The sequence below is a fragment of the Pocillopora verrucosa genome, chromosome 9 (genome assembly GCF_036669915.1).
Source record: "Pocillopora verrucosa isolate sample1 chromosome 9, ASM3666991v2, whole genome shotgun sequence".
Classification (NCBI taxonomy): Eukaryota; Metazoa; Cnidaria; class Anthozoa; order Scleractinia; family Pocilloporidae; genus Pocillopora; species Pocillopora verrucosa.
In genome coordinates, this window is record NC_089320.1 from 20459540 (window position 1) to 20482107 (window position 22568).

The 22568-nt window shown below is 38.3% G+C and overlaps 3 protein-coding genes and 1 long non-coding RNA gene across 5 annotated transcripts; all 4 read right to left on the reverse strand.

Moving 5' to 3' along the window:
• Positions 1–271: 271 nt before the first annotated feature.
• On the reverse strand, positions 272–1856 carry LOC131777042 (uncharacterized). Its single transcript, XR_010718787.1, has 3 exons — positions 1829–1856; positions 903–1009; positions 272–542 (listed from the first exon to the last, which is right to left on the reverse strand). It is a non-coding gene; the product is annotated as an uncharacterized lncRNA (long non-coding RNA).
• A 1094-nt stretch (positions 1857–2950) lies between these two features.
• On the reverse strand, positions 2951–8733 carry LOC131777108 (uncharacterized). Of its 2 annotated transcripts, none has more exons than XM_066172073.1 (8): positions 8620–8733; positions 8200–8315; positions 7492–7813; positions 5190–5339; positions 5027–5069; positions 4707–4842; positions 3620–3904; positions 2951–3400 (listed from the first exon to the last, which is right to left on the reverse strand). In XM_066172073.1, exons 2-8 carry the CDS (start codon positions 8215–8217, stop codon positions 3155–3157), a joined length of 1200 nt encoding a protein of 399 aa, XP_066028170.1. In that variant the 5' UTR covers positions 8218–8315; positions 8620–8733; the 3' UTR covers positions 2951–3154. The 2 variants fall into 2 exon arrangements, with proteins under 2 accessions (XP_066028170.1, XP_066028171.1); XM_066172074.1 differs by lacking the exon at positions 8620–8733 and adding an exon at positions 8467–8607.
• Positions 8734–11254: 2521 nt separating this feature from the next.
• On the reverse strand, positions 11255–16275 carry LOC131777109 (uncharacterized). The gene is made up of 8 exons (XM_059093333.2): positions 16145–16275; positions 15728–15843; positions 15021–15342; positions 14198–14347; positions 14035–14077; positions 13716–13851; positions 12321–12605; positions 11255–11538 (listed from the first exon to the last, which is right to left on the reverse strand). The coding sequence occupies exons 2-8, from the start codon at positions 15767–15769 to the stop codon at positions 11302–11304; spliced, it is 1215 nt and encodes a 404-aa protein (XP_058949316.2). The 5' UTR covers positions 15770–15843; positions 16145–16275; the 3' UTR covers positions 11255–11301.
• Positions 16276–17399: 1124 nt separating this feature from the next.
• Positions 17400–21486, reverse strand: LOC131777104 (adenosine receptor A3). The gene is made up of 2 exons (XM_059093327.2): positions 21445–21486; positions 17400–18891 (listed from the first exon to the last, which is right to left on the reverse strand). Exon 2 carries the CDS (start codon positions 18876–18878, stop codon positions 17838–17840), a length of 1041 nt encoding a protein of 346 aa, XP_058949310.2. The 5' UTR covers positions 18879–18891; positions 21445–21486; the 3' UTR covers positions 17400–17837.
• Positions 21487–22568: the final 1082 nt, after the last annotated feature.

Genomic DNA, 22568 nt, shown 5'->3' on the forward strand with positions numbered 1-22568 from the left:
GAATACTAGTTCAGCTGTAAGCAAGACTTGGATGATTTGGTCACAAATTGTTGTTTTAATTTTAGTATGAGGTGATATTTACTGACATACAACTTTTGAAATATCAGGCTATTTCTGGCAGTTCTTTCCATATTCATGATACAACAGAAGTATGTGCTGTTTCACCTTAAACCTTCAATTGATTTCTTAAAAAAACTTTATTATCATAGACTAATGAGCACATAAAACATCAAGTTAGTGATTTATCATTAATAAGTGGAAGCAAGGTCAATAAAGGTTAAAATTATCTTTATTCATCTTCATTTTGGCCCTGACAAGGGGCTGACAAGAAACATCTGCCTTTCAAAATTTATTACAATAGTTCATTTTTAGAATAATAATAATTAATAAAAAATTTGTGTTCAAAATTAGCTGAGTTTATGTATCACCTCTTCTGTCAATTTGAAAGAAACAGGGATGTTTACCTTACACTGAGATCTTATACTCCTTTGTAGCACATAATGATGAAGATAATGATGATTTACCACTAGAGTTTCATACTCCTGAAAAATACATCCTATATACATTAGAGTCATTAACTGATTTGGACATAGTTGAATTACAATACAACAGCCTCTGTACAGCTGCATAAACCACATGCAGTCCATATCATATTATTTATTATTTCATATTATCTTTATTTGGAGGCATCAAAGAAAATCACTGACTCATCTCCAACCACAGAGGCATTGTGAACAGTACCAGCTGGTACAACAATCATGTCTCCAGGCTGTAAAATTACTTCTTGGCCACACATGGCAAACCTGAATTGTCCAGAAACAATGGAGTCTTTTTTGGACATTACGTGAGTATGATCAGGAAAGTCAGTGCCAGGAGCAAAAACATATTTTGTAAATGAATACCCCTGTGACTTGAGCTTGTTTCCCATATTTCTTTCATTCAATGGACCATCTCTTCTGCTGTCCCAATGTTCTACATTCAACTGTGACATGTCAGTGGAATGGTGAACCTATGAAGTAATAGTAATTATATAATAAACTGAATCGTGCAAGTATTTTGAGGACAAGCACAAAGATGATATCATCACTGAAGACTGTTTGCTTCTTAATTGTAAAAAACAAATAGGATCCCATGTTGCTGAGGGTCTGTACAGTAACAGATCACAGAAGATGTCTATGCCTGGTGTGCCACTTCTGTGTTCTTACCACATTTTGACGTCATCAGTGATCTATTGCTGAACAGATGCACATATGCATAATAGGGAATCTATTTGTGCATCAGAATATACTAAATTTACATGCACACAAAGAATACCATACAACTTTTCCCTGGCTATTTTGCAAGATGATTTTTTTTCTCTCATCAACAACAAAGAATGAAAATTCCGTCAGTCATGCTTGAAGTGCTCTTAATTTGTTCAAAATAATAATTAAGCCTAGTCAGAACTGTGAACTGCTAGGAGGAGCTAAAACTCTCAACGTCACGTTACTATTTGTGAAGAGCACTTCACCTCCATTAAACAACTATCAGTGAAAAACCAGCTAGTTGTTTAAAGCTCAGGCGTGAACTTCTGCTGACAATAACCCAAACCAGTTTAAAACGAATGAATACAAACCAATGGAGAGCACTATAAAGTACAGGTCGAGTTCCTAGTTGATTCATTCAAAGCCACCCAGTTTAGGAGCGACGGGGAAAAGAAACCTCATTAGCGTTCTGTACCTTCAACATGGCGCAAATGGAAAGGGGGGAATTGAACTCTTCCCAAGGAGACTATTCCGATGAATGATCCGCGTCAAAAGCAGCATTATTACACATTCTTATAGCCTACCTGTAACTGTGAATTTCGAGAATGTCCCACAATTTCGCACGACCCCCCATCCATACGCGAAGGCTTGGTTCCAAAGCTACGGTGAAAAGGTTATGGCGTCTAACACGGGTTGGGGGACGGGGGACGGTAAGGATGACGGGATGACGGGATGACCAGTTTCTTGAGCAAGTATTAAGTATTGGAAATTCTTTGAAGAAGGCATTACCCCTGCAAATCGACAAGGTCAGCGGAAGATGCTGAACAGATCTGGTGTTGCGATCGTAGACGAACCGCATTCTTATCTGATTCATCGTTCGCAAAGTTGTGAAAACTTTCAGACTGTGAAAACTATGTACGTGATCGATGGCCCTGTTTTTCTACTTAATAAAGCTGACGCCTTCTTTCGTAAGAATGTTTTAATCTGCAACAAGAATTTATAATCTTTTGTCTGCACATGATATAGTGCAAATAGGGAAATGCGCAAATTAAGGATCTGATACCGATAAAGAGATTAATTTTTCTTGCTAAAGGAATTTATCATTGGATTTGTGTTTTTTGGCCCTTTTTGCATTATTTTCCTTAATTTTGTGAAAAATGCAAATGATATATCCAAAACATAAAATGGAATTCTAATCAATAGAGTTATAGTCGTTGCCTTCAAGGATTGAATGTACTCAGTTGTGGATCCTCCCATGGCGGTGGAGAACAATTGCAAGTCGACATGATATGAGGAAACCTCTCAGCGCTGCCATGTTCCCAATGGTCAGCCAATCTTATGATGAGTGTCTCAATGGGGTGGATGGCTTTTACAGCTAACGATTAAATTTAGCCATTTTACGGCTAACGGTTCATATCTCATTCCATCGTTGTCACCAGAAAATCATTTTTAAGTTTAACCTTTTTTTTTACGACTAACGGTTAAAATTTTTCAATTTTTACGGCAAGCGGCAAAATTGTTTAGCCGTTTTACGGCTAACGGTTAACCCCACTGAGACCCTCTAACATGACTTTCGGCGACCTTTACACCAATTCAAATCCCATGATAATTTTCACTTCCAAAATGTTCGTCGCACACTTGTGAATCCCTCCTTCCCCCACCTCCCTCGCCATTTCTCTCTGGACACCATCACTCAAAATCACGCAATTCATTTTTATTCTTTTTATCATCATTTATCTAACTTTTCTTTTAACAGTCTATAATTGTAGTACGATCAATTCAAGTCTTGTTTTAATCAGGAGTGTGATCAGTTCTCCTGAAATGAGCAGTTTTTCAGGATGATAACTTTTTTACTACATACATGTATCCACCACAGGCCTTACAGAAATTCACCTTAGCATATTCAAGATTTACTGAATAAATATGTATCCAAATGCCTTGATCCATGATACTCGTTGAATGTCTGCAAACTCGTTTCCACACGAATTCGAATCGTCCATGCCGAAATACTTCCCTGCGGAACCAAACCCAATTCTGCTCTGCATACTTTGGTCACATTTTACTGGAGAGCCAATAATTCCAATACGAGTCTTGGCACCAGTACCGAAGTCATGATCCTTGTTAATGCTATTGAAACCCTGTATCTGGCAACCGTCCTAACGAGAAAAAACATCAAAACGTACTGTTGTTTCAGAAAAGGACGATTCAAACAAACCTTTGTACACCTCTACAACTGACTTGTCGCTGATTAGAAGAACGTGTCTTGTTTATAAATGATTCTTTTTTTTCCTCAAGGACCAGCGGGGAGGGATTACTCTTAATTAAACTTTGTGTCACTGGCTTAGCATAGGGAATTTGACATAAAGACTTTTCACCTGAATTTCTGAGTTATTCAGTAGCTTTTTCCATTCTGTTGAACTCAGATTTGTTGGTTGGAATGTTCCGTCGCCTATCACATCCCTCAGAGATGAGGCAGAGTAGTTCAAAGCAATCCAGTTTGTTTCGCCGTTGGCAGGGTGTTTCATGCCCAGACACAGTCGAGTGAAAGGTGTCGACCAAAAGCTGCTCAGTTTAGTTTCGTCTTCATTAAGGCTTGTTCCAGCAGACTCGTTGTAAGCAACAGTGTTATTCCAATATTCCGCATAGTACGTAAAGGTTTGCTGTCGATGAAGAATATGATTAAACACGTTCTTATGATCACATATTTATTCAATATCGAAAATGACTACTGCGATTAAATATATTATTTTGATTCTAATTCAATTGCAACATTTAGTTGTTCCTATCACATCTCACAAATAAATGTCGTTAAACATATCATTGGAAGCTGAAGTCATTTACAAATTGCTTTTTTTTCCTCGTCTCTCAAACAATTTAACAATTGTTTGGTAGATTTTTTCAACAGGTAAAGGCTTAAGAAAAAATAACCAGGAGCTATTCACGAACAAGAAACAGATACCGAGTCTTAACTGATTCGTTCGTAATTTTCCTTCTTTTTATCTTCCTGTTCATTGTTTGAGACGAATAGATTATATTTTCCCGACGTCCTCTGGTTAAAAATCACAAAGGACACCAAAATTTGGTTACAAAAACATTGATAGACCCGCGTGCCCACGGCTCGCTTTCCACGTTTTTATTCTTCGCACATCTTGACGTCATCTACGATCTATATCCAGACAGACACACAACAAAACATAATAAAGTCGTTACAAAAGAAAATATGGGGACAGAGAGGGAAAATCAGGGCGTTGCACCGTTTTCTTTTAGTTGTTAAGAGTAATATTGATGACATACCTTTGTTCGTTGAAAACACACTGCAGTGAACGTAAAGTTAATCGTTTCCGGGGTTTCAGGCACTTTTTAACACCTTGAACACCAGGTCCTTAGATCTAGCGCTTACGGATTCATCGATTCCTAAAAAAATCTCAGCTATCAACTGCGCAAAAGTTAACCCCAAAATACCTTGTGTCCATCAATTTTCATGACAAGTGTCCATCCGCCATCCCCACATCCGGGAATAGGAGTCATATGACAAAATACGGATGCTATCTTGGCAGACGAGTTTACCCGGATGCGGTAAGGACCGTCAAGACGGATTCTGAAGTAAAAGGAATGGATGGAAGTGAGTCTTAAGCTGAAGTTGCATTAAAAGGATTTTTGTCCAATTTTTGACCCAGATTCAGAAGTGTCAGGCGTCCTGTAGTGGGTTTTGTGCAAGAAGACCGCTGACTTTTCAGACTGACAAATTTCCCGATCGCGGTAGGTTAATAAAAAAGCCTTACCTTTTGTTCTTCCATATCTCCTTACAGGAAAGAGGAATTCGGCCTGGAATGAAAGAATTAAAGACGAACTTGGAAAATAAGCAATGACCAAGCGCATGCAAGGAGTAAAAAAAAAGTGTCTCTAGACTAAAAATCATTTTATTCAGTTTCTTTAGTGTTTAACCTGAGATGGCCATGTCACAATAATCCAATACAGCGTTTCCTTTGCCACTTTCATCCAGCCAGTACATGTTACTGACGGTGTCTTTACCCTCACTCAATTTTATTTCCTGACATGACTGCGCTGGTAGTTCTGGAATGGAGCCCAAGGGAACTGTAAAGCAATATATATCAGAATTACCCTCGTGGAGTGCAAAGCAGTGCGATTGAGGCTCAGTAAAGAGCCCTCGAATCATTCAGCATTACCAGTACTTACTACAGAAATGGTTCGTCCAATCGTCAAGCTGTGCATTCTTTACGATGGCTGGTGCGAGGACATTCCTGTCTTAAAAGTTATCTTAGGAGCTAACAAACTGAAAGTAACACTCACCCTTAAAAAAAAAAAAACAATTCCAAAGCTAAACCAACTCACACGGGTAAATTTACTTTCACTCCCTGATAGCCTTAGGACAACCCCGGGTTGCTTTTCGATCTTGATTAAATCACTGCGATAGGTAACCCTTTTGCAGTCAAATTTTTGTAAGTGTTTTTAGTGTGAAGGTAGTCAAAGGGGCCAGTCCTCTCTATAAAGTAATCTTTGTCGAGAGCCGGGTCGTTCCGGCTAGAAGGAGTTAGATGTCCTCAACTTTTTTTTCATTTAAGCACTAACATGGTTGGCACTTTCACCCACGTAACCTTTTCTGCCTCATTTTTAACTCGTGAACTGCGCGCATGCGCAAGAGCGAGTAATAGATACGATGTGGGGAATGGCATTCGCTCGCTCGCTCGCTCGCTCGATTGGTCGATTCCTGTAAACTTTTTTTAGATTTTAGGCTTTTGAGTGCATTTGATAGTTTTTGGCGAGCAATAAACAGACGAAATGGCGACCTTTGTTGCTAAGAATAGTGGTGGGGTGAAAAAGAAGCCAATGATAATCTTAAAAGAGTTTTTTTTTCGTTTTAGTTTTAACAAGCGGCGCCAGCGACTGGCAGGCATGCAAGGATTCACACTGAAATAACAGAACAACCTTCGTTTTTCATAAAATTGTAATTTACAATCCTTGAACTTGAAAACAATCCCAAGATTCGTTGAAAATATCACTTACTGCGAAGCGCTCGGAGTTTACAGATGTTCAAAAGCTTTTTCTGTCATGGCGTGGGATTGAGGACAAAATTGATCATTACGTTTCGTCGCGTGTGTTTTTCTTGTGTGAAGCAACAGAAGACGATGCCGGCGACTGACGAAATTACAAGTTAAAACGAAAATCAAATAACACCTAAACAAACAATTTTAGCTACCGATTTTCAGTGAATTTTTAAAGAACAATTTTCTTTTAAGTTTCAAGACAATTTGAAGATTCAACATACATACAACGTACTAAAATGCGAAAGTTACACACCACAAAATTGATAAATAGGCCTGAAATGAAATTCTATCTTGTTATTGATTATACGTTGCCTAGCACGTGACTTAAATCTACCCAGGTGGAGATCCAAAATGACGGTGGCAGTCTTGGCTTAGTTATATCACTCAAAACTCGTTCCCGTTTGTCTCATTTGATAAAGAGGGAATCGTTGATGTTTTCATTATGACAGTATTGCCTTGATTTTCTAATATTTACAACGAAAGACAGTAAATTTCACTTTTCACCCACATTTACTTCCAACCTTTTCTTTTGAACCAGAAACAAAAATAATAGACGTTTAAAACACATAACATCATCCACCTTGTCAAATGTAATAGCATGATCATTTCAATTGTAATGCCTTCTTATCCCAACGTTACTTTGTTTCTTTGCTACATTAGCGAACACTGAACTACTGCTCGTACTCTAGATATGACAATCAACCACAAAATTCCCTAAACCAGATAACACTAAACATAATCTAAAAAATCATGTGTAAATTCACGAGTTTGCTCACAGAGCACTTTGATCTATACTGTTTTAGATTCTATACATGATAGCCTTCCATAATTCCATCATACTAGGTGTGTATTTGTTACCTTACCTCAAGAGATATTGATATTCTCTTGCTGATCTCGAACTTTGTCAGGCTTTTTCGTAGGTAGAGAGTCTGACCTGGGTCAATCTCGAAGCGAACCGCATGCTAGTGAACACTGTTACAAATAAACCTGGGCTCGTGTAAAGAAGCTCTTAGTTGTTCAGAATACTTTTACAAACATGACTTTTAAAGGTCTTATTTTCTGTACGTTTCCGTCATCCTCAATTATATTCCGATATGGAAACGAGCAAGGATGTTACCTTGACCTATTTCGGAGACCGAGAAATTATTCGACAGTGCTGACATCCAAGTAAATGTACCTACCTCGGCCATTTAAACGTCGGATGTAAAACCATGCAGGAGCTGAGATGAAGTTTTCTGGTCTTGCTTCCTTGGTGCGGTTATTTAACTCGCAAATCTTGTTTTCTCTGTTGTAGTTGTAGCTTTGACAGGTAATTTCCTGTTCGCATTTGACATCACACAGGTAAGGGGCTGTTGTTAACAATATTTTAAACGTGAAACCCTTGAGAGCCCTGCTTTGTATGTTAACTTCTGTTCTCCATTGGTCTTTGGCAGCTGCGAGGCTCAAAACGAGAACGACAAAGACAAGGATAGAAGAACCCGTATACTGCGCTTCACCTGCCTGCTAAAATTAGAGAATATGTTAACTTCAGGATGCAAGCCAAAAGAGATGAAACAAGTTTTTGTGAGAATTGAGCCGGGGCATACAGCAATCTTGGGCTCATTGTTGCACCAAAAAAATATCTGCAACTGTGGCGCAGTCTCATGCGCCCTTTTTCACCTGCTGGTTGCGAAGAGAAATATCAGTATTTTGAAATTATTTCTGATCACAGTATCAGTATCAAGTGTTTCAGGTTTAGATAAGACTACCTCATTCAGTTCCTTGACAGCATATCTAAAATAAGAGCATATACCAAAAATTGTTATTCATTGACGGCGCGAGATGAAGGGTATTGATAAAACTTAATTTCGACATATAGCGCAGGGCTCCTCTTTAAACATTATAATTACCTTACAAAAATACGACATCGTATTTACGGTTGAATACAGCACCAAAATCCTCTCAAGAAAACTTTGCCTCGTGAAGTTTGACGCACCGATGAAATCCAACCATGCGCACTGTGGAGCTAAAGAAAGATAAGGACAAGTGTTGGTTTTAGCTTAGCTTCTTGAGGGTCTCAATGGAGTTAACCGTCAGCCGTAAAAACGACCAAAACATTCTTAGCCATCGGGCGTGACAAATTTCAACCGTTCGTCGCAAAATTTTCTTCTACTCACAAAGGAAGGGAGTTGACCATTAGCCGTTAAATGGCCAAAAATTTTAACGGTTACCCACAAAGTGACTTTATCCCCATTGAAACCTTCTTATTAAAGCAGCTACGCGGATTTGAGATGAGTTTGCTATAAAATATGTTTAAGAATCTCTCTTACCTCCGAAGACGAACACCACAACTTCCCGTTCCTCCACAACAGGTGTTCGCAATGGCCTGAAATCGAATTCAGTTTTGACGAGCCAATAGCATTCAGTGACGCTCTGCAGGTATGATTACGTTTAATACCACTCTGTCAATAATTTGAAGAAAACGACAAAACTTTTAAGTTTTTAAAACACGTTTCGACAGAACTTCTGTCATCCTCAGTTAATTTATGTACAAAGCGTTGGAAGTTGAATTTATAAATGAATTTACTAAGACCGAAACCCACAAAATTTCATTAAAAAAACCAACCCTATATGGAAAATTACACATTCCAGAGCCAGAATTTACGAAAAAAAGATTTTATGTGGCATCGGATTAACCAAAATGTAGATGATTTTCTAGAATATCTGCAAAATTTGAGGGCCATCATGTAGGAGAAAACATGAAATTCGTCTTGTTAAACAAACAGACACCACACGCAATTGCTACTGAGCTATCGTCAAGATGCAAATATTGGAATCATTATTAAGGCTGGTACTGAATGACAACGTGTCCAGCATTAATAATTAGTTATAGTTTTTAAATATCAAATCCAAACTGAAATACATATAGCAGACTGTGGCTGTCGCAACAGCTATTTTGAATGGAAATTTCCATATATTAACGGAGACTCCAGCGATTATTAGGCACATGACAGGTGCTCCCTTATATTGGGAAGCTTTCTCTACATGTGAACTTGTACTTTTACCTTCTGTGTCAAACATAATGCTTAACAAGTGTTCAAATCACATGAAAACATTGGGGGGGGGGGGGGGGAAGGCGAGAGAAAAAGTTGAGGCGAGTGCTAAAGTGCCCCTAACCTGAAGTGCAAGCGTCTTATTTGAGCGGGTTAACGTTAAGAAGTGCACGATCGTTTATTCAACCAGCCATGTTTGATTTCGAGTTAGAGTCGACTGTCGCTCACCTCCTTGGTACAAATTATTTCTCTCCCCAGCCTTCCGCTGTCATTAAATTCAAAGATGGCGGCCATAATTTTCGCTAAGAAAATGCTTTTGGTTTTATCTGCCTCAAATTACGTTTGAAAATGTCTGTGTTTGTAAGATATTATGTTACTTTATATTTGACATTTCAAAAATTGATAAAGAAATGCGTAAAGCAAGGATTAGATGATAATGAAGAGATAAAACTTTGTATTGTGAATGTAAAAGGAATGCTAATGAAGTTATTGTTATTGCCCTTAAAAGTTAAAATCGACTGGAGGATCCTCCCTCAATGTTGATCACATTACATCGGGTTTTACTCCATATCTTGTTTATTTCTGTGAACACCGAACGGAGATACTTGCCTGTTTGGGAAACGAAAACTCTATTTGTCCACCAACGCTTATTATCGTGATTAAAAAATGACCACTTTTGTAACGACAAACAATTATTAAATGGCAATCTTCACATATCTTCCTCTACATCTCTAGTTTGAAAAGTGAATTTCTTACACATAAAATTCAGTCCTACAAAAACTTTTAGCTTGTGATACAAAGTTGACAATTTTGATAAATAAATTTACTAAGACTTAAAACTTTTTCACTGAAATTACCCCCTGCAGAGAATGAAGATTCGTGTGATTACTGAAAGAACAATGGAAGTGCTCTTTTTAACTGAGAGGATTACCCCTCAGGCAAAAAGGCAGAGGAAGAAACCAGTGTTATTTTAAAATCATCGGTAATAATAATAATAATAAAGCTGACGCCTTCTTTTGTAAGAATGTTTTACTTTGCAACAAGAGTTTATAATCTTTTGTCTGCATATGATATAGTGCGAATAGGGATACCGATGAAGAGATTAATTTCTTTTTGCTAAAGGAAATTGTAAGTGGATTTGTGTTATGTTTTGCCCTTTTGCTTAATTTTGTGAAAAATGCAGATAATATATTCAAAACATAAAATGGAATGCTAATCAATGGAGCTATGGTTGTTTCCTTTCAAGGATTGAATGTACTCAGTTGTGGGTTCTCCCATAGCGGTGGAGAACAATTGCAAATCGTCATGATATGAGGAAACCACTCTGCGCTGCCATGTTCCCAATGGTCAGCCAATTTTACGATGAGTATCTCAATGGGATGGATGGCTTTTACGGCTACCGGTTAAATTTGGCCATTTTACGGCTAACGGTTCATATCATTGCATTGCTATCAGCAGAAATTCATTTTTAAGGTTAACTTTTTTTTACGACTAACGATTAAAAATTTGTCAATTTTTACGGCAAACAGACAAATTGTTTGGCCGTGTTATGGCTAACGGTTAACCCCACTGAGACCTTCTGACATAGCTTTCGGCGACTTTTACACCAATTCAAATCCCATGATAATTTTCATTTCCAAAACGTTCGTCGCACACTTGTAAATCCCTCTCCCCCTTCCCCCCCCCCCCCCCCAACTTCCCTTACCATTTCTCTCTGGACACTATCACTAAAAAACACGCAATTCATCTTCCTTTTTTTTTTCTTTTTTTTTTTTTACATAATTTATGTAACTTTTCTTTTAACTTTCTATGATTGTAGTACGATCAATTTAAGTCCACTTAAATCAAAAGTGTGATCGGTTTTCTTGAAATGAGCAGTTTTTCATGATGATGACTTTTATACTACATACATGTACCCACCACAGGCCTTACAGAAATTTAATTTAGCATATTCAAGATTTACTGAACAAATATGTAGCCAAATGCCTTAATCGATACCAAGCCGCGTAGCTGGTTTCCACACGAATTCGAATCGTCCATTTGGTAAAAACTTCCGGCGGAGCCAAACCCAATTCTGCTCTGCATAACTTCATTACAATGAACTGAAGAGCCAATAATTCCAATACGAGTCTTAGCACCGACACTGAAGTCATGATACTCGGCAATGCTATTGAAACCCTGCATCTGGCAACCGTCCTAGCGAGAAAAAACATCAGATGTACTGTTATTTCAGAAAAGAACGATGTAAACAAACCTTTGATCGTTAAATACATGTACACACAGTACATATGACCTGAACAACCATATATATACGGCTAAGATACATAACATTATGGAACGTAAAGTAATAATACTGAATACCACACAAATAAGTGGTATAATCGACTAAGTCTGCGTTCTATCTACGTATACTGATTTGGAGTAACGAGGAGTTTTAGCAACGCTGCTTTTATCATATATATGTGATAGGCTGTTCAAGTAAACCCATGCTAGTTACATTAAACCTACAATAAGCGTCAAAATAAGTTGAAGGGTTCTATTAATGTGCAGACCACAATTTAAATCATTGATGAGACCCCCCTCCCTTATTTAATGTTTCCTGTACGTAGCTAAAGATTCATGAAATCACGTTGCAACACTGTACTGTTTAAGCGGTGAGGGGGCAAATGGGTTGACTTAACAAGGGAAAAAGATATAAAATTGAAGTGATAAGGGTTGGAGAGGTCAATGTGTCAACAGTTTTGTCGACAATTCTAGATGTAAGTCGGTAATAGATTCTCCTGATTTCAGATGGTAAATGCAAGAGCAAATCCTTTTATCACGTACACCTCTACCACTGACTTGTCGCCCATTAGAAAAACGTGTCTTGTTTATAAATGATTCTTTTTTTCCCCATAGGAACAGAGGGGAGGGATTACTCTTAATTGAACTATGCGCCACTGGCTTTGCATAAGGAATTTGACGTAAAGGCTTTTCACCTGAATTTCTGAGTTATTCAGTAGCTTTTTCCATTCTGTTACACTCAGATTTGTTGGTCGGAATGTTCCGTCGCCTATCACATCCCTTAGAGATGAGGCAGGGTAGTTCAAGGCAATCCAGTTTGTTACGCCGTTGGCAGGGCGTTTCATGCCCAGACACAGTCGAGTGAAAGGTGTCGACCAAAAGCTACTCAGTTTAGTTTCGTCTTCATTAAGGCTTGTTCCAGCAGACTCGTTGTAAGCAACAGTGTTATTCCAATATTCTGCATAGTACGTAAAGGTTTGCTGTCGATGAAGAATAATATATAGTTTAGCCAAGCCTAAAAGCGTAACTCCAATTTTTTTTTTTTACGCACGTCTCAAGGGCACAACGCCTTGGCCCGGCCAGGACTAGAACCCGGGTCGTCCGACTCGGAGCCCAGTGCACTGACTACTGGACAACTGGACAAAGCCGTGGCGTTGGCGTGTCCGCGGTACAGTTGACCACGCATGTTAAAAGTAGTACCTTGTACGGTCGTACGGTCGTACATCCAAATTTTTTGGCTTGATGGGTTACTACTATTTTGTATAATTATGGGGCTACGCTCTGCGAGCTCCGCTATGATTAAACACGTTCTTATGATCACATATTTATTGAATATCGAGAATGACCACTGCGATTAAATATATTATTTTGATTCTAATTCAATTGCAATATTTAGTTATTCCTATCACATCTCACATCTCACAAATGTTGTTAAACATATCATTGGCAGCTCAAGTCATTTACAAATTTTTTTTTTTTACCTCGTCTCTCCAACATGGCGCACAATTTAACAATTGTTTGGTTGATTTTTTCAACAGGTAAAGGCTTAAGAAAAAATAAGGAGCTATTCACGAACAAGAAACAGATACCGAGTCTTAACTGATTCGTTCGCAATTTTCCTTCTTTTTATCTTCCTGTTCATTGTTTGAGACGAATAGATTATATTTTCCCGACGTCCTTTGGTTAAAAATCACAGAGGACACCAAAATTTGGTTACAAAAACATTGATAGACCCGCGTGCCCACGGCTCGCTTTCCACGTTTTTATTCTTCGCACATCTTGACGTCATCTACGATCTATATCCAAACAGACACACAACAAAACATAATAAAGTCGTTACAAAAGAAAATATGGGACAGAGAGGGAAAATCAGGGCGTTGCACTGTTTTCTTTTAGTTGTTAAGAGTAATATTGATGACATACCTTTGTTCGTTGAAAACACACTGCAGTGAACGTAAAGTTAATCGTTTCCGGGGTTTCAGGCACTTTTTAACATCTTGAACACCAGGTCCTTAGATCTAGCACTCATGGATTCATCGATACCTAAAAAATCTCAGATATCAACTGCGTAAAAGCTAACCCCAAAATACCTTGTGTCCATCAATTTTCATGACAAGCGTCCATCCGCCATCCCCACATCCGGGAATGGGAGTCATGTGACAAAACACGGATGCTATCTTGGCAGACGAGTTTACCCGGATGCGGTAAGGACCGTCAAGACGGATTCTGAAGTAAAAGGAATGGATGGAAGTGAGTCTTAAGCTGAAGTTATATTAAAAGGGTTTTGTCAAATTTTTGACCCAGATTCAGAAGTGTCAGGTGTCCTGTAGTGGGTTTTGTGCAAGAAGACCGCTGACTTTTCAGACTGACAAATTTCCCGATCGCGGTGAGTTAATAAAAAAGCCGTACCTTTTGTTCTTCCATATCTCCTTACAGGAAAGAGGAATTCGGCCTGGAATGAAAGAATTAAAGACGAACTTGGAAAATAAGGAATGACCAAGCGCATGCAAGGAGTAAAAAAAAAGTGTCTCTAGACCAAAAATCATTTTTTTCAGTTTCTTTAGTGTTTAACCTGAGATGGCCATGTCACAATAATCCAATACAGCGTTTCCTTTGCCACCTTCATCCAGCCAGTACATGTTACTGACGGTGTCTTTACCCTCACTCAATTTTATTTCCTGACATGACTGCGCTGGTAGTTCTGGAATGGAGCCTAAGGGAACTGTAAAGCAATATATATCAGAATTACCCTCGTGGAGCGCATTAACTGGTTAACTAACACAGTGATTAAATCTCTACGATAGTTAACCCTTTTGCGGTCAAATTTTTGTAAGTGTTTTTAGGGTAAAGGTAGTCAAAGGGGCCAGCCCTCTCTATTAAGTAATCTTGTCGAGAGCCGGGTTGTTCCGGCTAGAAGGAGTTATATGTCCTCAACTTTTTTTTTTATTTAAGCACTAACACGGTTGGCACTTTCACCCACGTAACCTTTTCTGCCTCATTTTCTATACTGTTTCAGATTCTATACATGATAGCCTTCCATAATTCCATCATACTCGGTGTGTATTTGTTACCTTACCTCAAGAGATATTGATATTCTCTTGCTGATTTCGAACTTTGTCAGGCTTTTTCGTAGGTAGAGAGTCTGACCTGGGTCAATCTCGAAGCGAACCGCATGCTAGTGAACATTGTTACAAATAAACCTGGGCTCGTGTAAAGAAGCTCTTAGTTGTTCAGAATACTTTTACAAACATGACTTTTAAAGGTCTTATTTTCTGTACGTTTCCGTCATCCTCAATTATATTCCGATATGGAAAAGAGCAAGGATGTTACTAATAACCTATTTCGGAGACCGAGAAATTATTCGACGGTGCTGACATCCAAGTAAATGTACCTACCTCGGCCATTTAAACGTCGGATGTAAAACCAGGCAGGAGCTGAGATGAAGTTTTCTGGTCTTGCTTCCTTGGTGCGGTTATTTAACTCGCAAATCTTGTTTTCTCTGTTGTAGTTGTAGCTTTGACAGGTAATTTCCTGTTCGCATTTGACATCACACAGGTAAGGGGCTGTTGTTAACAATATTTTAAACGCGAAACCCTTGAGAGCCCTGCCTTGTATGTTAACTTCTGTTCTCCATTGGTCTTTGGCAGCCGCGAGGCTCAAAACGAGAACGACAAAGACAAGGATAGAACGACCAGTATACTGCACTTCACCTGCCTGCTAAAATTAGAGAATATGTTAACTTCAGGATGCAAGCCAAAAGAGATGAAACAAGTTTTTGTGAGAATTGAGCCGGGGCATACAACAATCTTGGGCTCATTGTTGCACCAAAAAAATGTCTGCAACTGTGGCGCAGTCTCATGCGCCCTTTTCACCTGCTGGTTGCGAAGAGAAATATCAGTATTTTGAAATTATTTCTGATCACAGTATCAGTATCAAGTGTTTCAGGTTTAGATAAGACTACCTCATTCAGTTCCTTGACAGAATATCTAAAATAAGAGCATATACCATAAAATTCTTACTCATTGACGGCGCTAGATGAAGGGTATTGATAAAAATTAATTTCGACATAAAGCGCAGGGCTCCTCTTAAACATTATAATTACCTTACAAAAATACGACATCGTATTTACGGTTGAATACAGCATCAAAATCCTCTCAAGGAAACTTTGCCTCGTGAAGTTTGACGCACCGACGAAATCCAACTATGCGCACTGTGGAGCTAAAGAAAGATAAGGACAAGTGTTGGTTTTAGCTCAGCTTTTTGAGGGTCTCAATGGGGTTAACCGTCAGCCGTAAAATGACCAACATTCTTAGCCATCGGGCGAAACAAATTTCAACCGTTAGTCGCAAAATTTTCTTCTACTCACAAAGGAAGGGAGTTGACCGTTAGCCGTTAAATGGCCAAAATTTTTAACCGTTAGCCATAAAGTGACTTTATCCCCATTGAGACCTTCTTATTAAAGCAGCTACGCGAATTTGAAATGAGTTTGCTATAAAATATGTTTAAGAATCTCTCTTACCTCCGAAGACGAACATCACAACTTCCCGTTCCTTCACTTCAGATATTCGCAATGGCCTGAAATCGAATTAAGTTTTGACGAGCCAATAGCATTCAGTGACGCTCTGCAGGTATGATTACGTTTAATAGCACTCTGTCAATAATTTGAAGAAAACGACAAAACTTTTAAGTTTGTAAAATATGTTTCGACAGAACTTCTGTCATCTTCAGTTAATTAATGTACAAAGCGTTGGAAGTTGAATTTATAAATGAATTTACTAAGGCCGGAATCCACAAAATTTCATTAAAAAAACCAACCTTATATGGAAAATTACACATTCCAGAGCCAGTTTTTACGAAAAAAAGATATTATGTGGCATTGGAAAAAATGATATTCATTGGAAAAAATGATATTCTAAAAAATCATCCACCAAAATGTGGATGATTTTCTAGAATATCTGCAAAATTTGAGGGCCATCCTGTAGGAGAAAACATGAAATTCGTCAAATTAGAAATTGCTACTGAGCTATCGGCAAGATATAAATAAAGGAATCATTGTTAAGGCTGATACTGAATGACAACGTGTCCAGCATTAAATAAATAGTTATAATTTTTAAATATCAAATCCAAACTGAAATACATATAGCGGACTGTGGCTGTCGCAACAGCTATTTTGAATGGAAATTTTCCTGTATTAACAGAGACTGAAGAACTAGCGATTATTAGGCACAGGACAGGTGCTCTCCTATATTGGGAAGCTTTCTCTACATATGAACTTGTGCTTTTATCTTCTTTGTCAAACATTTTTGACATTTCACAAATTGATAAAGAAATGCGTAAAGGAAGGATTAGATAATAATGAAGAGATAAAACTTTGTATTGGATGAAGTTATTGTTGTTGCCCTTAAAAGTTAAAAGAGGATCCTCCCTCAATGTTGATCACATTACATCGGATTTTATTCCATATCTTTTTTATTACTGTGAACACCGAACGGAAATACTTGCCTGTTTGGGAAACGAAAACTCTATTTGTCCACCAACGCTTATTAGCGTGATTAAAAAATGACCACTTTTTGAAACGGCAAACAATGATTTAATGGCAATCTTTACATATCTTCCTCTACATCTCTAGTTTGAAAAATGAATTTCTTACACGTAAAATTCAGTCATAACAAAACAATATTAGTTTGTGATACTAAGTTGACAATTTTGATAAATAAATTTATTAAGACTTAAAAGTTTTTCACTGAAATCACCCCCTGCAGAGAATGAAGACTCGTGTGATTACTGAAAGAACAATGGAAGTGCTCTTTTTAACTGAGAGGATTACCCCTCAGGCAAAAAGGTAGAGGAAGACACCAGTGTTATTTTAAAATCATCGGTGATCAACATAATGCTTAATGATCATTCGAAAAAAATAAACTGAAGTGCACATGGAAGAGAAGCATTGATTATTAATTCTTTTCTGGCTTACAATCTCTAAATTCTTTGCCTGACAAATAAACATCGTAAAACATATTTTCTACGTTGGTTTATTTGACAAATACTAAAAGTGTTACACTGGGATTTACTGGAAAATGTATCAACCATTTCTCAAGTATAATACGTTTTGTCTTTGATTCATATAGAAACTTAGCTTTAAGTTAAAAGTACTCGGACAAAACAAAAGGCAAGACCTAAAGAATGCATTACTTAAGAAGCGCAAATAGGTCTCGTTATTCGGTTAACATAAATTTGGTTTCTGTATTTACATAATTAAACTTCAACTGTGGGGGACTGGAATCAGGTCTTGATGATCTTTTCTGTGTCAGTGGAATCAAAGGGTCTGCTTTGTTATTTCCAGTTTCTTTATCTTCTTTGTTCAACTTCCAGTACTTTGTGGAACAGCACACAGCTGAAGCGCGTCGAAATTCCGGAATTCTCAATGCATAAACGATGGGATTTACAAACGAGTTAGAAAAATTGAGAAAATTGACAATCATTGCATGTCTCCATGGTATCGAAACACCGAGCCCCCTTAAACCATTCGAAATAACAAAAGGAAGCCAACAAAACAAGGCAAGGGTAGAAACGAACAGCAAAGTTCTTGTTACGCGTTCATTTCGCGAGGTTCTATTCTGCTGTTGTGATGAGACGCTTCCCTGTTTAAGCTTTCTCCAAACTGCGATGTTACAACCGCAAATGGTAAACAGCAGGATAACTGCGAATGGCATTCCTACGTAAGTGCATTCTTGGCCGGGAATCAAGAACACCAAGCTGGAGAAAGGCAAGGCTAACATCCAAACTGTAAAGATCACAACACAGTAATTTCGTACTGTTAGTTTTCGGTGATTAAAGGGCTGTGATATGGCGTAAAACCTCTCACAAGAAATGAAGGCCACGGAAATTAACGAAGCCACTAATGCGACTTTCGAGGTGATGTCTAAGAACAAGTTCAAATACGTGTTTACATTTTGAGTCCAGATTCGGTAATACTCCGGTCTTCCAAAGCCAAGGTAAATATATAGCGGAAGAGCTAGAGTTCCAAAGATCAGATCAGCCAACGCCATATTGAGAACAAGAAACAAGCTTTTCTTGCGGAGTTTCTTGTTGGTTGCAAAGAGGAAAATGGTGAGAAAGTTTTCTACGACGATTAAGACAGATAGTATCGCAAAAAGACAGCACCATACGAGGCCTTCTGCCTTGGAAGGAAGATCAATCCTTAATGGACCACGACCATTCTCTTTGCCACTGTTCACAGCCAGCGTGTCATTCATTTTGAACTTTTCGCTGCAAGATGAAAATTTTTCAATGAGGTTACGGCAAAGGTAACTCACGCGGTTTGACTGAAGTGAGTGGAAATATTGCAATATATAGCATTACATCTTCTTTTTGCTGAGTCACAAACCAAATGTCATTCGCGAACCAATTCATAATTCATAACCGAAGGTTTTAAGATTGTTATCGCCGCCAATATCCGCTCACCTCAGTCATTCGTTGACGCAATAAGGAAGAACTTGAATTTTTAGCTGTACACAACTTATCAAAAATTATATTTCTCCTTCCCATGCACTCTTGACACAGAAACGCTTAGCTACTCGCTAATAGAAAAGTTACCTTAAAACTTACGCCGTCTAATTTGATCGATCACTTTTGAAGGATAACGCTTGAAAATAATACAGCTTCTCATTCAAAATATTCTCCGCGCTTTGGATGTGTTTGTGCGCCTTTTTCCTCATCCATTTACCACGCATAAAAAAAGGTTCCATTTCCGACAATAATGTTTTTTTCAAGACATTTTTATAGGTGCATTCTTAATAAATGACCATTTCATTGAAAGATGCTTAATGGATGGTTCCTTGAAAGGGAACCTTGAATATTGACGATGAAGGACTAGCAGTATCGAGTGATATCATGTAATGGCATATTTATTTCAATTTTTCAGACGCCTCGGGGTCTATGACTTTAAGGTGTCTTGAATAAAGTCAGTATTAATAATCTCTTGAAGTAATTATACGATACTCGCTGACACATAAGGGGTCTCAATGAGGGGCACTTTTTTGCCGCTTATAAGACCACCGTCTGTTAAGTCAGCAAGTAGCCTCTCGCGTTTGCATTTTGTCTAACAGCCCCTTTCCCGGCAGGGCTGCCCATTCTATCATAATGGCAGCTGCTTTTCGAAAAAGTTATAAAAACCCCTTTTCTTGATAAATTCTGCTACGAATAATTTTTTCATTTTTCAGTTCCTATCTGCTCCTTAAAAATTTAAGAAAAATGCTTTTCCGGTATAATGTAAACTAATTGAACAAAGGAACAGTTTTGCTGCCAAAAAAATTAGGATTTTGAATACAGATTACATAAAAACTCTAACACGAAAAGCTTTTAGCGGTGTCTCTCCGAACGAAGACTATGCCCTTGATCAATAAATGAACTCAAGCTTAATTGCATTATAGTGATCTATAGATCCAAACGACGGAAAATATTATTAATCAACTGAATCATAACTCTTAGCTTTTAATGCTGATGCCACTGCGGTAAATATTATTGTTTGATGCAACAGCGGGTTTTGTAATTATTAAGAAAACAGCCACAGTAGTACAGTAGTTTCATAATGATTACAACAATGCACCTCCTCGCCCGAGTCGAAATTGTCATGAAATTAACTCGAAAATGTAGTTTCCCACGAGGAACCGCTTTTTACTGAGAATTGTTTTGTTCGGCTGCCATGTTCAAGTTCAGATACTCCAAGGAGCAGGTGCTTTCTGCTCTTTAGTAGTTTTTTATCCTGATGCTTTCGAGATATTTCACAAAAGCAACTACAAAAGACTTTTGACTTTAATGTCAAAAGAGATGATTTATAAAACGGCTTCCAATACAAACACAAGAAATAGTTCCGATCTGTTTTATATTCACTTTGTTTTTGTTTCGAATGTTTTCCTTGTTTCATTATGAAATTATGCCAAGTATATCAGAAAGTCGCGATAAATTTACGAGCTGGAGGAGAATATTTGAATTTATTAACGCAGATTATCGCATAGTATTCTCAGCAGAAAAAGGTGTTGAGCAAGATAAACAGTCAAAGAGAAGTTAAAAATAAATAACGATTTTAACACTTTCAATCCTGATTCCGTGCATTAGTGCAAACTGCAAGAGAAACCTGAACTTTAAATCTGTTTGGTTATTATCACGTTAAATGGAAACATCATCTTTGACGTAATAAATGAAAAAATAAAATCGCATCAAAAAAACCTAAAAAGACAACTTAGGACTTGAACTTCATACCCGTCACAGGTTTAAATTCAAGTCAATGAAATCTTCAATATGGCTTCCATCTTGTCGGCAATCTTAGATGAGGTAAGTCACCTGTCATATCTCCAGGGGTGGGGAAGGGATATCGGAGGATTTTTAGTGTGACAGATAAAATTTACCTGACCTCCCCATCCCATAAGGTTCTGTAATATTCTTAGAAACCCTCCCTTCCCCCCCTCCTCATTGGCAGTAAATTATTTGTAATCCACTCCGTCCCCCCCGGAAACCATGTGATCCTCCCCAAAATCCTCCGACCCCCCTCCCCCACGGGCGATTATTACTTTTGCCCTAACACTCCATTTGAGCCTCATCATTGCTGGGATCATCTAGAACATCTCTGCTTGAAAGCTTAAAGGGGTGAGCTGAGATGCCGGGTTCAATCTTCAGCGTTCCCCTTTTTTTTCTTTTCTTTTTTTTCACAGTAGAGTTACTTTCCTGCTTGTTCAAGGGTTGTCAAATTCATGGCCATTCGGCAAGGAATTTGTATTCAGTTTATAATAAGGTAAATGATCTATTTGTCGACATCTCACTTACATGTCACACAATTGTAACCTTTTCTGTTGTTATAAGTTCGGTTTCTGATTCCAACTCCGCTGCGACATTATTTAGAAAGACAAGTATATCACGAAGAAAACGCTGCAGCAGTTAAAATGCTACCGCCTGCCGTGTAGAATGCGGGCGCGTATGTGCCCGTAGAGTCCGCAATGTAACCTGGAAATGAATCAACAGAAATATTGAATGAGCCAATGTAGAGATTGGTCTTTATACATCACCTGGGGGAAGGGAGGGGGGATTTTGGTTATGTCACGATAAAATTTTCCTTATCCCCCCTCATTGGCAGTTAAGTGTCAGTCTATTTTCAATAGTTCCCCCTTCATACTTTACCGGCGACGACTGATCCCGCCTCGAGCTCAGTTAACTCTGAAAACCATGCGATCACCCCAAAATCTCCCATCCCCTCCACCCCAGGCGATAATGGTAAATTGGTCCCTTAACTCTATAGTATTCAGCCATGGGTGTAGGCGGACCAACAGTAACGGCTGAAGACTAAGGATGGAAACTTTTTCGTATGACATGATTCGTACCCTTTTTCAAAAATAAATTTCAAGGAGTTCTCCAGGACTCGGATTGATTTTTTCAGGACTCCAAATTTCACCTTAAATCCTTCATTCCCAAGTTTTCAAAAGCAATTCTCCTTATGGTCTACGTACATTTCTTATAACGTAAATTCTGGAAAATCAATTTCGCTTGAGTTGAGCAGATTTCCAGGACTTTCCAGGACTTGTAGTCTCAAAAGTGAAAATACAATTCCTGGACTTTACAGGTTTTCCAGGACTTTCCAGGACTTGTAGTCTCAAAAGTGAAAATACAATTCCTGGACTTTACAGGTTTTCCAGGACCCGTGCGAACCTTGATATAATCATCACGTGAGCAATGGCAAGGGATCTGTTTACCTACTTGCAAGGGGCGGTCATGATTGAGGGCAATCATGATTGACATACAAAACAGCCAAAATCCAAGGGCTAGAGCCCTTTGTCCTTCATGAACAGAGGTTAACACCAACACATTTACCACAGTCGATAAGCTACCGTGAAATAAACCAAATATTATGGAATAACCGAGTAAACTCGAAAAGCTACTTGCCAATGGACAGAGAA